Source organism: Mchenga conophoros, linkage group LG20 (genome assembly GCF_057382185.1).
Source record: "Mchenga conophoros isolate Kocher_MC1m ecotype Shallow Benthic linkage group LG20, M_conophoros_male_GT1.1, whole genome shotgun sequence".
Taxonomy (NCBI): Eukaryota; Metazoa; Chordata; class Actinopteri; order Cichliformes; family Cichlidae; genus Mchenga; species Mchenga conophoros.
Window position 1 is genome coordinate 5,437,137 of NC_140545.1, and position 15,155 is coordinate 5,452,291.

Sequence of the window (15,155 nt, forward strand, 5' to 3'; positions counted from 1 at the left end):
CCCAAGAATTTAAACCTCCACCAGGTTGGAGATGGTGATGTGTCACTGAACCGCACCACTTATTATTCCACTTCACTGTAAAGTATTTCAATCATGTGGATCCCCTCCATGAATCCACACCTGATCACATTATCCCGTTTGCTTTTCAGGCGCCCAGGCTGCACCTTCACCTTCAAGAACAAGTGTGACATTGAGAAGCACAAGAGCTACCACATCAAGGACGATGCTTATGCCAAAGATGGCTTCAAGAAGTTCTATAAGTATGAGGAATGCAAGTACGAGGGCTGTGTCTACAGCAAAGCCACCAACCACTTCCATTGTATCCGCTCCGGCTGCGGCTTCACCTTTACCTCCACCAGCCAGATGACCTCCCACAAGCGCAAGCACGAACGTAGACACATTCGCTCTTCTGGTGTCATGGGCCTCTCTTCCACCTTCCTGGCACCAAAGGATGAGCCCGAGGAATCCAGCAACGACGACCTAATGGACTTCTCGGCCATTAGCAGCAAGAACTCCAGCCTGAGTGCCTCACCCACGACCCAGCAGTCCACTACTGTACCACACCTCTTGAGCACGCCCATCACTGCTGTCTCCTCCTCATCCACATCGGGCCACGCCCTCAAGCCGACCCCCTCGCTGCCCAGTGCGGGCCAGCGTATGTCCACCCTGCTGTCTCAGACCTTGCCCAGCAACATACCGGTGGCCCTTGCTCTTTCCAACAGCACCTTGGCCACCTCCAACCCGTTCTTCCCCCTTATGTCCAGGCTGCCTCTCCAGCCACCTCCTCAAGCTGCTGGCCTGATATCCGCTGTGTCTTCAGGGGCCCACTCCATGCCCACCGACTCACTCACCCAGGGCTGCTCCACAGTCGGGGCGGATGGAGCCATGCCATCTACCCCAACCTCCTTTGCCACCTCCTCCATTATGGAGAAGATCTCTGCAAGCAAGGGTCTGATTTCACCCATGATGGCCAGACTGGCGGCTGCTGCACTCAAGCCATCCGGCAGCCCAGACACAGGTCAGTGAGTGAACAGCCAAGTTTATCTCATATATTAATGATGGATAACATAATGTGAATATAAAAAATTCAAAAGAAAACTTTAGAGCTACATCCAAATCCACATGTTTATGATAAGCTGCATGCTTTTTCGCTCTTTGTGGACAGAGCAAAGAGAGAGCACTCAGAGGTCATCTCTCTAACTAGCCTAGAGCGGTGAGAAGGGCAGAAAACCCTCTGCTTTCAAGCTTAAAGGGACATTCCGGAGGCATGGTCCTCTGCTCTCAGCTTGTTATTGTGTTGATCGTTTGTTAGATACCCACAATCCATTTGGAGATAAATGCGCTGACAGGGGAGAGTAGAGCCTGTAAAAGTCTCTTATGATGTTCAGAGTGGGGGCTCCTGGGGGTTGTGTTGAACATGTTTCCTCATCATTGGTCTCTTATCTCTGTCTGCGCCCGTTCCAAGCAAATGGAGGTGGAATGAAATTAAGTTCAGAAATTGCGAGAACAAAAAAAAATAATTTTTTTTTCGTATCCTCTATGAAAACTGATAAAAAGAAAAAACAGAAATCACTCAGGCAGAAATGACTCAATGCAGCAGAGCTAAGAAACAGGCTTTTCTTTTTTCTTTTTTTTTCACCGATGCAAGAACTCAGTCACAGATGCAGTCATCGGCAACGACGCACACTTTTTGAATTTCTGGAAACCTTCTGTTTCCACAAAAACATGTCACCCATACATTTCAGAGGTAATTGGCTTGTCCATGTTTATCACATTGCTCTAAACAAAGCCTCTGAATGAAAATGAAGTTAAAGTCTTCAATTGATAATGCACTGCAAGCGCATGGTCTCGCATTCAGTTGCAGTGCATCCTCCTGCGCTCAGCCTGAGCAGGTGGGGTACGGATTGTAAATGGGACTGCTCCGGATGTTGGGACTGGGAAGGATTACAATTCCTGGTGGTACTCCTGGAGCAGGACAGGCCCTGGGAGAGAGCTGGGGCAGCTGCTCCGAGGAGCCGAGCTGAGCCCGGGCTGTCAGACTGAGCTCCACCTCTGGGCTTCCAGCAGGTAGTCTGGGCCTCCACAGATGGTGCCATCACCACCCCTCTCGATGGCTCACTTAGTTACAGCGTAGATCTCTTTACTGAAAAACAAGTTATTTTAAATAAGCTCTCCTATTTTAATCGCGCACATTTTCATAAAAGTTTTAGCGCAGACACAGGATGGGGGGGTTTGCTGTGTGGTTTTGTTTCTCATATTTGCTTCATAAAATGTGTGAACAGGACATTTGGGGCTAAAATGAGGAGGAAGTGGTTTGTGCTTCTCTGTCAAAAAGGTGTGAGAAAAGTCACTGTGTTTGTGGCTATTTTTCTCAGTGTTTATTTTTTCTTCGGGTTGTGAAACTTCGCCTCTTTTGCGGTGAATTGTGCATTTTTCCTGTTTCTGCCTTCAGTATTTTCTCAGCTTTTCTTTTCTTTTTTCTTTTTTTTTTCATTAATGTTCCGCTCTAATTTACCCCTAAGTGTTTTTCCCAGAGATTCAAGCATCTGAAGGGTTTACTAATTAGACACACAGTACAAATGATCTTTCACAAGCTCTGTATCTTATCCGGAGTAATTACATGGTGGTACATTATTCCTGGATAATTTCCAGAAAGAAGCTGCTTTGAGTCAAACTCATTTGTTCTCTCTCTGCTCGCAAAGTGCATGCAAAAAAATAAATAAATGTAAAACAATCACGATGTGCTTTGCAGTGAGATTGTTTTGTACTGTGATCTACCTTGAGCAGTCAGCTTATCTTCTGATTGTATTAAAAATATACTTTACTCAGCGTGGCGATCATGTGTGGATCATGCAGTGAGTGGCTGCTCTTGATATAATGTGCTCTCATTTTGTCTGAGAGATGATTTAATTGTCAATGACAAGGCAGGATTTGTCTGGCTAGTTAATTTTGGGTATACTCTTATCAAGTTGGGGGGGGGGGCAGGGAAGGAAAGCTGGACAGAGACTTGGTAAGCATTCAGTGACCTCAAACCAGCCGCAAAATTGTTTGACTACTGTTTTCCTTTAGCCCCACCCATGCCCCACCCCCAGCCCCTCCAACCTCAGCCATTGTCAAACTGAACTGACACTGACACTTCCCCATCTCCCAGCTTTCAGCTGACAAGGCCCAAGACTGGCTTTTCCACTTGTATTCTGCCTGATATGTCTCTGGGTCATCTTGTAGCGGAGGGAGGTGGTGGTGTGGGCGGGGAGGGAACTCTGGTTGGTTTCCCCTCTTACGTTGGCTGGTCTTGTTTTCTCTGTAGCAAGTAAAAGGAGAGGATCCCCATCAGGCTCAGGGCCAAGGGCACACACTTGGTTGCCCATGACCTTGCCTGTCACAATCCCTCAACACCAGCCCTAATTTTTAAACAACAGATTTCTCACCAAACCAGTCGTGGCTGCTGGTGCACTCCAGTTTTAGTGTCTCAGAGGCTACGCTGGGGCTCCTACCCCCTCCCACTCACATATATATTTTAAAATAAACGCCCACTTATTGTCAACCAAAAGCTCTGCTTTCCCTGTATAGCCCCGGGATAAATTAATATTTCAATCCCGCGGGATTGGGAAAGGGGGGGCCAGAATTCACCTTCCTGTCAGCGTTTTTACCTCAGGTCATCCCCTGGTGTTTATTTATTTCAATTCAGCGCTCCTGTCCTCACTCACAGCATTCACTGAATACCTATTTGGAGGCGAATGTGATCGAGGGGTCACGCTATTTGAACCAATCTGATTGGCTGTCAGCTCCAATCTGACCGACATAGCACCCGTGTTCCTTGTGGGTACGCTCAGTGGCACTGGCTGCCGCCCGTTGTCAGGCCAACAAGGAGCCTGGGAAGGTGGGAAGGGAGGGGGTGGCCAATCTGAGACTGCCACTTTCCCTCAGCATTAGCATCTCACTTAATGACCAGTTAAGAGGCAGCCTGGCAAATGAGTTGTGACAAGTGCTGCAGAAAAAGGAGTCTTTTTCCCCCATATCCCGCCTCTCAATCACCATTTAAAAGGCTTGACGGCCTGACATAATTTCGCAATAATTATCACTCGGAGTATTCTTTTCGGGCCAGGACAGGAGTCAGATTGGATCTTGTCATAGAGTAATAATGCTGACCAACAATAACTTTGTTGTCTCTTCTCTCATCTGCATCTCTGACTTGATCCTCAGGGAATGGGCAGCCGGCATCAGCCAGCCAGTTCAATCTGGTTCAAGTGAAGCAGGAGCCAGTGGACGCCAACTCCGGGGCTTCCCAAGACTCCACACAGGAGCACAGCCTGGACCTGAGCAAGAAAGACCAGAGGTACAGATGGTAAACTGATGGTTAATTCAAAGTGAAGGATGGTTAATTAGTGTTTCTTTAACCAATTCAGCCTTATTATTGGCAAAATAACCCCCACAAAAAAGAACATCCAGCTTCTCTGAATGATAGATGATGTCTACTAGTTTGGCAGCTCTGGTTATATACAAAATATTTAATTTATATAAATGTGCATACAATTAGAAAATCCTCCACGTATTTCTCCATTTATTTATTTTGCGTGTGAGTGAGAGAGAGGGATGTTTACATAAACCTTCAACTCCAATCTTCCCTCCAACCCACACCAGATCTTATTTCTTAAGAAGACAGCATTTTTCTTCTTCATTATACAGGCACACCTTGTGTGATAAATAGTAATATTTACTGTTCTCATGCAAATCTTGACTAAACATTGTTCATTTTCCTTGTTCCAGTAATGAATCAAACGGACACCCTGTACCAGGGAATACATCTCTTTTATCCTCGCTTATGAATAAGGTAAGATCCATCCATCAAACGCCTTTCATCCCAAGACAAATTAGCGGGACACGAAGGGGCCTGTTTGTTTTTTAATGTTTCACGGCTAATAAGATGAGTTTGTATCATTTAAATTTTCCAGCCATTTTTCATAGAGTGTAATTTTCGCTGCACCTCTCACAAATTAATACAATGAAGCAGTAGCTGGGTGCCATGCCAGATATATAGAGATGTTTGTTTTTTGATGAGCTGTTTTGAACTCGCCGTCCAATTTTTCCTCCTCCTTTATACGTTTTCTTCCCCCTGCCTCACTCTACATTTATTCATAGGGTTTATAAATTATTTGATTAAAAAGTCAGCGCAGGGAAAAAAAAAAGAAAAGCAGGAAGGCGCTGCCCTCATTTTTTAACAAGTCTAAATGTTAGCGTATGGAAATTTAAATCTGTATGGTTTTTTTGTGAAGATTAAAATGGACATTGTCTTAGTCATATATCTTATCTGACTCGTACAAATATGCCAGGTGGTTTCCATCATGTTGATGATGTCATGGCAGATCAGCCACCATTTATTTACTCTCTCCAACTGATCATGACTTCCTCCACTCCTTACCCCCCTGCAAGCTTCGCCGCCTCCGTGCACCTAAGTGCACGTCGTGGTTTTAACCTCTCTCGAGGACACCTTACCTTCACATTTGCAGTCGTTGCGCCCAAACGGCGGAGACGAGCTGCTGTCTAGCAACTCAGCTGTTGTCGTGTCAGCTTTTTGTTGGTTTGCTGCAAGCCACCACATTACATAAAAGGGTTAACAGTAGCTCCCAGAGGATGCTTGGCAAACACGCTTGGCCTGCACTCAAGCAAAAGCCCGGATGTTTGTAAATCTGGCTGCCCTTTTTAGCTTCGTCAAACCATGCATGCGTGTGTGTGTATGTGTGTGTGTAAGAGAGAGAAAGAGAATTCATTCTCATACTCTCACTAACATACGAAAGTGCCCAGCTAACCCAGCGCCTGGTGGTTTTTGTGCTGTTTTTTTTTGTAGATGTCACAGGTGAACCCTGCCCTCTTCAATGCAATGAACCTGAAGACAGAGCTAGAGGCAGGTGAGGGTGGTGACACCTCGGAGGCAGGACAGTATCTCAGCAAAGTGTTGAAGAGGCCCCTGGCAGAAAAAGCCAACGAGATCTGGAGGACGTACCTCCGCAGGTATAAAAAACAACAACAACAACAACACACATACACAGGAAGCGCGTAGAGACACTGGATTCATTATGAGAGTGAGAAAACAGTCAGAGTGTTAAAAAGTAGCGCACGTCCTTGGAAGGTCTTTCCTGTAAATACTATTCCTCACATACTGTATCAGTGGAAACCCCCCCTCCAAAAAAAAAAAAAAAAATAGAGAACACGTTCTTGCAGGAATTGGAAATGACAGTGCGCTGGTTACAGTATGACGGACCGCAGACATTTACCGTCAGGTGAAGAGTTGAGCCAGGTGTCCTCATAGGTTGCGTTTTCCTTAAGCAGCAGTAAATTTACAGTCTTTCTTATCTGTCTCTGTTAAGGTTTGACACGGATGACTTCTGTGAAGCTCAGTGCGACTTCCTTCACAAAGTTCACTTTCACTGCTTGGTAGAGGACTGTGGTGCCCTCTTCAGCACTGTGGATGGGGCTATAAAACATGCTAAGTGAGTGTCACGCTACCCTCGCTCTCTGCATTTTAGTTTTTGGCTTTTATCGATCGGTATAAAAAAGAGCTTCCATCTTGTTTTTCAGCTTCCACCTCCGAGCCACCTTGAAAGTGAAGTCGGAGCCTTCGTTCGGTGAGGGCAAGGACTCCGGTGAGGGCGCCCAGCTGCAGCCCGTTGCCCCCGTCTCTATGGCCAACAACCCCTCCATGGATGTTGCACACCTCTCCTCCTCTGGCAGATACAGCTCTCCTCCCCCCTCCCTGCTGGCCTGGAAGCAGCTGACGGGCAGCATCCCTCAGATGCCAGCATCAATGCCCAACCTGCCATCCAGTTCCCCTCTAGCCACCACCTCTCTGGAGAATGCTAAGCCACAAGTCAAACCTGGTTTCCTGCAGTTCCAAGAAAAGTATGTGGAAACCTCTGGGTTTCGTACACAGCGCCCTGCTTTTCTTCTTACTTTCCACAAGTTGATTAAACGATATCTTCTCTGTTTTTTTCCTCCCCATGCAGTGATCCATGTTTGGCTACTGACTGTAAATACTCCAATAAGTTCCACTTCCACTGCTTGTTTGGAAATTGCAAGTATGTGTGCAAGACCTCTGGAAAGGCAGAATCCCATTGCTTGGACCACATCAACCCGAACAACAACCTGGTCAACGTCCGCGACCAGTTTTCCTACTACTCTCTTCAGTGTCTCTGTCCCAACCAGGTGAGTGTGGCTTGATAACTCAGCCAGGAGCTGAATCACCTACTGTCATCTCCCCGAGGTTTCTAAGCATGAAGTATGCTATCTATTAGACCAGTATTTGAGGTTATTTGACTCAAGGCTTTCACAACCACTGCTCGCCGTCTTCCATCTCTGCTGAGAAAGACAGTCGACTCACCCCAGTAATGCCTGTTTATATGTCAATGATGTCATTTTGACTGCCGCATTCTCCTCTCAGAAAAGGCCAATTTAGCTGATATTACCCAATAAATCATTGTCACTTGCACAGTAAACAAGGCTGTCTGGAATAGGGCAAAAATCAGGGGAATGCTTCGCAAATGAAACCTAAATGGCAGCCCCTGCCTGCTCTCATGAGCCCGTATTTGGAAAACCGTTTAAATGAATTCATTAATGTGTTGAAAATCACCCCTCTCACAAAAAGCCCCCCCTCCCTTCTCTCCCCCCCCCCCCCCCCCCCCCCTTTAGTCTGCATCTCCTGAACTGAGAAGATCTTATTTGGCCCGGTCCTTTGGGATCTGGGCCTTGCAAACAGATGGTGGTGTACAGACATGTTAGAGCGGAGGGGTGTTTGTGGGATGCCTGGAAATGCAAAGTAATTGTACCAAACAACCGGAGAGGAAAAGACTGCGAGGTGTTGATTATGTTTTTTTTCTTCTTCTTTTTTGGGAAGGAACTGTGTGTAGTCTTCGCTTAAACTTTGCACACAAAGAAGGATCCAATAAAAATTAATCAGCTCCTCTGGCTTTCAAACATTCACGACATTTGAGTCATGAAATTGGAAATTATGTGTCTCCACTGCAGCACTGCGAGTTCAGAATGAGGGGCCACTATCACTGTCTGCGGCCTGGCTGCTTCTTCGTCACTAACATCACCACCAAGCTGCCGTGGCACATCAAGAAGCATGAGAAGGCAGAGCGTCGCGCCGCTAATGGCTTCAAATATTTCACCAAGAGGGAGGAGTGCGGGAGGCTGGGTAAGGAAAAAACACTGGAAAAGAAAAAAACTTCTGATCCTGTAAAAGTTTTGTGTCCCGCTGTCTCTGTCTTTGCCTCGCATCAAGCTGTGTCAACTTGAGCGGCTTTTAAAAAATACTTTGCCAGGAGAGATCTGAGGATTAAAGGTGTTACGTTGAGAAAGATGTAGCCTAATTTGTGTTGTCTGTTGCAAGAGGATATTCCCCGTGTTTACAAAGGGAAAGAGACCAGTGTTGGCAAACACAGTGTCATGCATTGCGAGAGGTTTAAGAAGCATGAAACAAGTCTGCCTCGTAGGTTTTTGTTGGCGCAGTTTGCATATTCACAATGGCACCTCGAGTCCCAGATGTAGCCTTGCCCGTGCTATATGAGCAATAATGTCAAAGAGGGCAATCACATCCAGGTTGTTTTCTTCTTTCTTTTGCCCCTGTCAGAAATGAGCAATTAGGTTTGTGTTTGTTAATTATCTGGCTTGTCTGGTTTAGCCTGTTTGTGTTGTGAAGCTGCGCCTCACAGCCACCGCTGCCATCACACAGAAATGAATTAAAAGTGATCTGTTTTTTTCAGGCGGTTACACAAGCTTTTCAGAGCGCAGAAACAAAGCAAACAAAACCAGGCCCTAAACAGCTGTTTTTTGTCCCCAGCCTGATCTGCCAAGTGTATTGTTTGGGCTGGAGGGGAAAAAAAACAGAAAGGATTACCACTGCTAGCTCTCCAGTTATAAAGAATTGATGGGTTGCCAGTATCCATGGCAGCAACATTAAACTGAGCACCGCTGCTGATGTTACCTGGTTTCTGTCTCACAAAAGGCCCTCCCGTGTCACGGGGGGTTACTGTTATTTGCTCAACTTTGCGTGTTTAAAGCGTTGTGTGTGCAAAAGCTATTTGATGACACAGACATGTTTTTTTTCTCTTAAAGTGGGTGCCATGGTTACTGACATGCTAGCACCTGCCCAGCATGTTACTCTTTCAATTATTTCTGCCTGCTTTTATATAATGGTATTTGATTAACAGGCACAAAACGGCACATTCATTTAATTTGAAATCATAAAGCAATTAGAGCTAGACCGGTTAAAACACTGGAAAAGAGCAGAAGAATATAGAACAGACGACACCACAGCGGAGAACAAAAGGGGGAAAAATGACAATGGAGATACTTTGAAAAATGAATTTAATATGGGAATAATTGTATATTTACTTTGGTTTGCAGGGGTGTGTGCATTATTGGCCCACAGAAAATGAGAATTTATTTATGTAAATTCCTAATTGAATAAAGCATGTCAGTGTAATAAAAGAGCTCCACAGGTTTAGTGCACAGAAGCCTTGACTTGCTCAGTATGACACCCGAGTGATCTAATATTCCTCCTACATGTACACTCCGAAACACTTTGAAACCCGATCCCTCTTTTGTCACAGCTATATCATGAAATTAAAAAAACCCTAAAAATATTTCACTTGGTGTTTGATGTATCGCGACGCCGTCACACTTATAATATTGCGTGTGGCGCGGGGAGCCTTTTTTTGGACGCCGCACTGGGAGCCAAAGATAAATTAAGCTCTTACTTTATTCTTTTTTTATCCTGCAGGTTGTAAGTATAACCAAGTCAACAGCCACTTCCACTGCATCCGCGAGGGTTGCCAGTTCTCCTTCCTCCTCAAACACCAGATGACCTCACACGCACGCAAGCACATGAGGCGGATGCTGGGGAAGAACTTTGATAGAGTCCCATCCCAGGTACAAGCACGCCAACGGCGACATGTGATACATTTTGAAAAGCGGTGTCATAAAAATACAGGCTAAACATCTCAACGGTCTGAAGCCTGTGTTGAATAGTTTACTCAAACATATTTTAACAAAGCACACACCCTTTTCCTGGGAGATTAAATAGTGAATAGACGTTCCCTTAACTACTCTACTACAACTATACTATATATTGTTGTTTTTGCTCATTTACACTGTAAAAAAGAGGAAGGGCTAGATATTGTTCAGCATTTGGGAAACTCATTTCTATTTTTTTTTAATAACACTGCATATCAGCTCACCGCGCTTACCTAAACACAGCATTGCACTACCAACTGGGCATATTATTATATCGGTCTTTCTTTTTTCACTAAACATTCAGAGATATACGGCACAAATCTTTTTTTCCTCCCATATTCACTTTGTTGTTCTGCTGATCTGCAGTTCTGCTTTTATTATTCTGCTAATTTCCCTCATGGGATTGATAAAGCATTTGTCTGTCTGTGTGTCTGTGTTTTTCATCTAAATTTTATGTTCTCAGAAACACACCATTGTTTGTGGTTTTTGCTGAAAGAAGATGAAAAAAAAGCTCCCGATCCATTAAGGACTGCTCTTAAAATCTCCCAATATCATAAAATGAAGAGAAAAATAGGGATAATAATAGTTAAAGAAGGTTTAAACAAATGTTAAGCAGCGGAAGTCCTTTCTCGTTTCGATTTTGTCTGTCTTTCGTTCTTTTTAAGGTCGCGAATAACAACAGCTGTTAGCGTACTGGTGGTTACGCCGTCTTTGTAACTTGTGTACCTGGTTTGGTCGGTTTTGTCGGGGTTTTTTCGTTGTATATCTATTTCTTTTTTAACATTCAGTTTCCTTTTTTCTGAGTCATATTCAAGGAAAGACTAACAAAGACGTGATGTTCTGTAAAAAAGAGAGTACCGCTCATATCCTGTCATACCAGTCAATAACAAATCACTCATGGCATTCTTTTGATGAAGTTTCTTTTACACGCAGTTTCCTCAGTTAACCTCTGCAGTAGGTGCGGGATGGAGCCTTTGTGGATATAAATGTGGATTTTCTAGTTCTGTTTAGGCTGTTTTTTTGTTTTGTCCTTCATATAATGACAAAAGTATGAAGTTCGTTCTTTCAAAAAATACTTCTGACGTCTTGAAATGCTTGGTTGGATGCCAAGCGCCAACACCTGCGCTCATGACTCTTTATAACCCAAGATGTTTGTTTCGTAAGTCTTTGTGTGATAATTTTTTTAAGCTTTTTATTTTATTTTGTTTTGTTCTCTAGATGATGTCACTCGGCCGCAGGGCGGATGAGATGCAGCAGCAGGCATCGGGTATGGTGCACGGGTCCATAACGATCCAGCCTGGCATCAGCTCCAACTTCTCCAACATCACGGATGAGAATGATGACTACATGGACTACATGGGTGCAGGAGGCAGCCCCTTGGGTCTCTCCTCCGAATCCTCTAACCAGGACCGAAGCTGCACCAGCACACCTGTGGGCAACGACAGCTCTCCGGCAGGTAAGCCCACGTGACTCAGACTCTGACATGTCAGCATGTACGGCCTTTAGCACAGTTTAGTCCACAGGTGTTGTCCACAAAGGTTTTCTACTCGTTGAACATCTCAGCCCACACGTCACCCAGAAAGCCAGCAACTCGTCATCTCATGCATCCTCCAATCACAACTCTGACTTGCAATCAATAGACACATTAGTTTTAATATATGTGGTTGATGACTATGCTATATTCTTATGTTGGGAGCTGCGGACGAGACAGTTTCCAGTTTGCCCGGTCATCCTCATAAAACCTCCATTTTGTACATCAGTGGTTTGAGATATTGCGCTGTATGTAGCTTATTACATTTTCCTCTGGCCAGAGATCATCCCTGTGGCTTTATGTCTACTTTAGCACTTTTAGTGGTTGGAGTTTTGGGAGAAAGGAAATGAGAAACAGCCTCTTTTTCCTCAAACTTATTGAATAAACGGGTTCTCCTCTATATTTTTTCCTAAATCTTAGCCTGTCTCTGATTTTCACATTTCTCCATGTGTTGCCAGAAATATCCACTACTCTCATCGTTGTTGTTTTGGCTGGGTTACTTTGTCTTGAATGGGCCTCATTTTGTATCATTCTCTTATCTTTTATCTTTCCCTTTTTGCCTCCCATCCCTCTGTGTGTGCGTGTGTGTGTGTGTGTGCGTGTGTGTGTGTGTGTGCGCGCGATTTGGACCCCGTGTTTGTCTTTGTTCCCGTCTGTGTGTGTTTTCTCCCTCTTGCCTGTCCTTCACCCTCTCTGGTCAACCTGTCTCTCCAGGACAAGGCTGCCCCACCACCACTTCTGCTCCTACCACCCCTGCTGACACTAGCGCTACCCAGAATGCACCTCCTTCCTTCTCTCCTCCTCCTCCACCACGACCACCGCCACCTCCTCTTCCTCCTCCTCCTTCCGCTCTTCAGCCTGGCCTGCAGTCCCAGGCCCCATCCCTCTCTCCTGCTCTCCTCCGACCCCCTCTCCCCTCACTCCCATACCTCCTCTCTCCATCCTGTCTGTCATACTCTCTGCTCAGCGCCTCTCTGGGAGCCACTCGGAGTGTTGTCATGCCAACCAACACACCAGCTTTCAGCCCCATCATTGCCACTCCGTCTCCGGTTAAAAATGACGTCCCTATAGTGCAGGATGCTGCAGGTACTTATCCCCGGCGCAAACCAACACTGCAGCTGTCATTCTCAATTACTGAGTCCTGTGCAGCATTTAACTGTGTGATCCAGCCTTTCTCACTCTGCACTGTTGTTATGAAAAGACTGAAAAAAAAGAAAGCATGCAAAAAAGAGAACATTTGTGTTGAAATGCTGAAACTTGCATGCTTACTGTGTGGGTACAGTAAATTGAAAAAAAAAGTCTGCAATCACTTGACTTGCACCTTTGTGCGTAATTTCCCTTTTAGTATCACTAGGATTTAGCGAGAGACAGCAGTAAATTTGGCACCTGTTCTGTGAACCCTGGGCTCTGTTTAGCTTCCATTAACAAGGCTGCATCAGCAAGCTCTTATTTAATCTTGCCCCAAGTTTTATCGAGGCCCACTGCTTCCTGTCTTGCAGAACAGGGAGCACATCATTAGCAGTGACCCCAGGGTGTTGCAAAAAGGTGGGTGCCCCTCATAAAACAAACATGGAGATAAGAGGGTTGGTTAAAACTCCCAGCTCCGCCTTTCTTTGGAGGCCCGAGACACCCTGTAAAAGTGTCATGTCTTACAGTCAATCTATCATCCCCCCTCCTCCTCCTTCTTTAATCATTCTGGAAATTAGGGATTAAAAAAATAGTGGCTAGCTGTGCTTACTCAGCTGTGAACAACTTCTGGCTGAGCGGGGTCCGACATTAGGGTTTTAACCAGGACAGTCACTTGTTTGTAAGTCTGTGGACTTTATTATTTTTTTCAGGATTATTTTTGTTAATGCCCTTATCTCTTGTTTTTAGGCAACACCATCTCCATTCCCACGGCCGCTGGTGCAAAGAAGCGTTTCTGGATCATCGAGGACATGTCCCCGTTTGGCAAGCGCCGAAAGACCGCATCGTCACGTAAGATGCTGGACGAGGGGATGATGCTGGACGGATTCCGGCGCTACGACCTCTACGAGAACTGCAAGGACTCCAGCTGCCAGTTTTCTCTAAAGGTCACCCACTACCACTGCACTCGTGAGAACTGTGGCTACAAGTTCTGCGGCCGCACCCACATGTACAAGCACGCCCAGCACCACGACCGCGTAGACAACCTGGTCCTGGACGACTTCAAGCGCTTCAAGTCTTCGCTCAGCTGCAACTTTCCTGACTGCCAGTTTTCAGGCAACAGCACCCACTTCCACTGTCTGCGCTGTGGCTTCCGCTGCACCGATAGCACCAAGGTGACGGCCCACCGCAAGCACCACGGCAAGCAAGACGTGATCAGCGCTGCTGGCTTCTGCCAGTTCAGCTCCAGCGTGGACTGCGAGGTTCCTGACTGCAAGTATAAGCTCAAGTGCTCACACTTCCACTGCACCTTCCCCGAGTGTAAGCACACAGTGGTTGGCATGTCCCAGATGGATTCCCACAAGAGAAAGCACGAGAAACAGGAGCGAGGCGAGATTCCGTCTGTGTCGCCGAAGCAGGAAGCGGCGCACCACCTGGGAGGAAATGTGGCGGCAGTCCCTCCATCCTCCATGGGTCTGTCTACTTCCTCACCCGGTGGCCTCCACGGTTTGTCCCACAACATCATCACCAGTACTCCCTCCATGATCTACCAGACAGGCGGCATTGCTTCTGACTATAACCACTCATACCTGCCATCCTCCATCAACTTAGACAGCTCCCTCAACCTGGGCACAGACACCAGCAGCTCACTGTTTTTCCTGAAGAACGCCGCCGGTCTGGGCCTCAGCGATTCCCTGGACCTCAGCAAGAAGATCCACCACGACGCAGCGCGATCAGCCCACAAGCTCTCAACCCAGCTGGGCCTGCCGGCAGCTCAGGACGACACCACGGGAACATCCGGGGAGGCCGAAGATGACATGTCACCAGAGGAGGAGGTGCAGGCGGAGGAAGATGACGATGAAGAAGAGGAGGAGGATGAGGAGGAAGAGGAGGCAGAGGATGATCTCAACACTGACTCAAACGATGATTCAATGGCGGAGCCTGACGGCGAAAAAGACAATGGACAGAGTTTCGATGCTTCCGTTAACCACACTGATGCTTCCCAACTGGAAAAGCAAGAAGATGCTGACCCATAAAAAACAAAAACAAAAAAAACACACAAAAAACAAACAAACTGAGTTTAAGAACTGCAGAAAAATTCTGTGTACTATGATTAAACGAAAAATGAAAGTGGCCTCATTTATCATGTCGAGAGACTTCGGACGACGACAAAAAACAACGAGAGCGTGGCGAGAATGATGGCCCGAAACGATTTATTATGATGTTTACAAGATGACCAACATTATTAATTCAATTATGCATTAAAGGAAAAAAAAGATTACGAATGGAGACACACAGAGTTAGGGCCCTGTTTCACACATGGGACAGCAATGTAAAGCATTTTACTACACATCAGTCTTTTTGTGTGCGTGCATGTTTGACTTTAATTTATTTTCATTTTTTCACTTTTTTTGTGTGTGGACAAAAAAGAAAAGAAAAACACGTTAGAAAAACAAAAACAAATCTCTCTATATAACTATATATGTAA

The 15,155-nt window shown here is 45.7% G+C and overlaps 1 protein-coding gene across 8 annotated transcripts in view; it reads left to right on the forward strand.

Annotated features, from left to right (window-relative positions):
* casz1 (castor zinc finger 1) overlaps window positions 1–14,872 on the forward strand; it is a 167,985-nt gene extending 153,113 nt beyond the window's left edge. For 6 of the 8 annotated variants that reach the window (XM_085258602.1, XM_085258604.1, XM_085258601.1 and 3 more), the window contains 12 exons: window positions 150–1,018; window positions 4,204–4,336; window positions 4,768–4,831; window positions 5,846–6,009; window positions 6,366–6,488; window positions 6,577–6,897; window positions 7,002–7,200; window positions 8,020–8,191; window positions 9,779–9,927; window positions 11,230–11,467; window positions 12,257–12,628; window positions 13,418–14,872. In XM_085258602.1, coding sequence (XP_085114728.1) covers window positions 150–1,018; window positions 4,204–4,336; window positions 4,768–4,831; window positions 5,846–6,009; window positions 6,366–6,488; window positions 6,577–6,897; window positions 7,002–7,200; window positions 8,020–8,191; window positions 9,779–9,927; window positions 11,230–11,467; window positions 12,257–12,628; window positions 13,418–14,703 — 4,090 coding nt within the window. In that variant the 3' untranslated portion in view covers window positions 14,704–14,872. The remainder of the gene's footprint in view (window positions 1–149; window positions 1,019–4,203; window positions 4,337–4,767; window positions 4,832–5,845; window positions 6,010–6,365; window positions 6,489–6,576; window positions 6,898–7,001; window positions 7,201–8,019; window positions 8,192–9,778; window positions 9,928–11,229; window positions 11,468–12,256; window positions 12,629–13,417) is intronic. The other 2 variants (XM_085258606.1, XM_085258608.1) reach the window with 1 other exon arrangement.
* The last annotated feature ends 283 nt before the right edge of the window (window positions 14,873–15,155 follow it).